Source organism: Chelonoidis abingdonii, chromosome 1, assembly GCF_003597395.2.
Source record: "Chelonoidis abingdonii isolate Lonesome George chromosome 1, CheloAbing_2.0, whole genome shotgun sequence".
Lineage (NCBI taxonomy): Eukaryota > Metazoa > Chordata > Testudines > Testudinidae > Chelonoidis > Chelonoidis abingdonii.
The window spans coordinates 50,148,066-50,149,224 of NC_133769.1; the positions used below are offsets into that span (position 1 = coordinate 50,148,066).

Consider the following 1,159-nt stretch of genomic DNA (forward strand, 5'->3'; position numbering starts at 1 on the left):
CCTGGCGCTCAGGTCTGTCCCCCCATCTGAGGCTGATCTCCAACCTGGGGCTCAGGTCTGTCCCCCCGTCTCAGGCCGATCTCCAACCTGGGGCTCTGCGCCGGGTCCCTCACTGGGCTCCCATCTCCAGCCCAGCCAACTGCAGCTCCAAGTCCCTGAGCTCATCCCCCAGCCCCCTGGGGCGAACCCCACATTCCATCACACCAGAACCCCTTGCACGGGTCGCCTGAGCCCTTGTCAAATACTCCTCCCCAGGACTGCCAAGCAGCCTCGCTGCCGGGGCAGAGCATACCCCCTTCCGCATAGGGCTGCAGCGGGCTGAGCGGCCTGCTCAGGTGGAACTGGTGGTGCCCTTTCCTCCTTGTGCAACATGTCACTAGTGCTGCCTGGAAAACCCGCTGCTTCATGAACAGCCCACGAAACAAGCTGTCAGCGCTTCACCTGACGCTTTAGCTTTGCGGAGCGATGCGGTTCCCTACAGAGACGTTTACAAATACAAGCTAAAGAACCAGACGAAGGGAAAGCGATCGGCTCTGGATGGGGAGAGGAACTTCCCCAAAAGTGCCGAATAACAATCGGGTTTCCTCGGAGAGCCAGCAACATGGACAAATAACCCCCAATTGCTATCCTTATCTCTAATCACCCCTCCCAAGCACCCAGCCTATCTCCTTTGCTGGAAGGGGTTATGGCCGGTCAAGAGCAAGATTAGTAAAGAAAAGTGCCAAGAATGCCCGGAGAAGCCAAGCCAGCGATAGCTGAAGCAGGTACTTGGAGGCAGGAGGAAGCAGGAACGAGAAATATCTGAACTGAAACTGACTTTTTAAAGGATCCCAAGGAAAATCCTACCTCTGGGTCTACGTATTGGCTACCAGACATGCTGTCCTGGGCTTGGTGGAGAGTCTGACTTGAGGTTTCACTGCGCTACAATTTAGACGAGCTGAGAAAGGAAGATCCTGTATTGTAAAAAGCAAGCGAGGGGGAGGTAGCTATAAGTGAGACAGCTGGCCGCCGACCAGGGTTTGTTCTGCTTGCTTTTGGCTAGGATGACAGCAGTGGTGGGTCTAGGCACATCCCCAAACTCTGGGAGCTGCAGGGGGTGGAAAGGGGAAAAAAAAAATCCTGAAACCGGACTTTCCCAACCTTGTTCTGCCTGTGCAGA

At 55.4% G+C, this 1,159-nt stretch overlaps 1 protein-coding gene across 3 annotated transcripts in view; it reads right to left on the bottom strand.

Annotated features, from left to right (window-relative positions):
• Positions 1 to 947, bottom strand: part of CAV1 (caveolin 1) — a 29,277-nt gene extending 28,330 nt beyond the window's left edge. The window contains exon 1 of one of the 3 annotated variants that reach the window (XM_032770804.2): positions 847 to 947. In XM_032770804.2, the coding sequence (XP_032626695.1) occupies positions 847 to 876 (30 nt within the window). In that variant the 5' untranslated portion in view covers positions 877 to 947. Of the gene's footprint in view, positions 1 to 44; positions 134 to 441; positions 532 to 846 lie in introns of those variants that run through there. The other 2 variants (XM_032770803.1, XM_032770805.1) reach the window with 2 other exon arrangements.
• Positions 948 to 1,159: the final 212 nt, after the last annotated feature.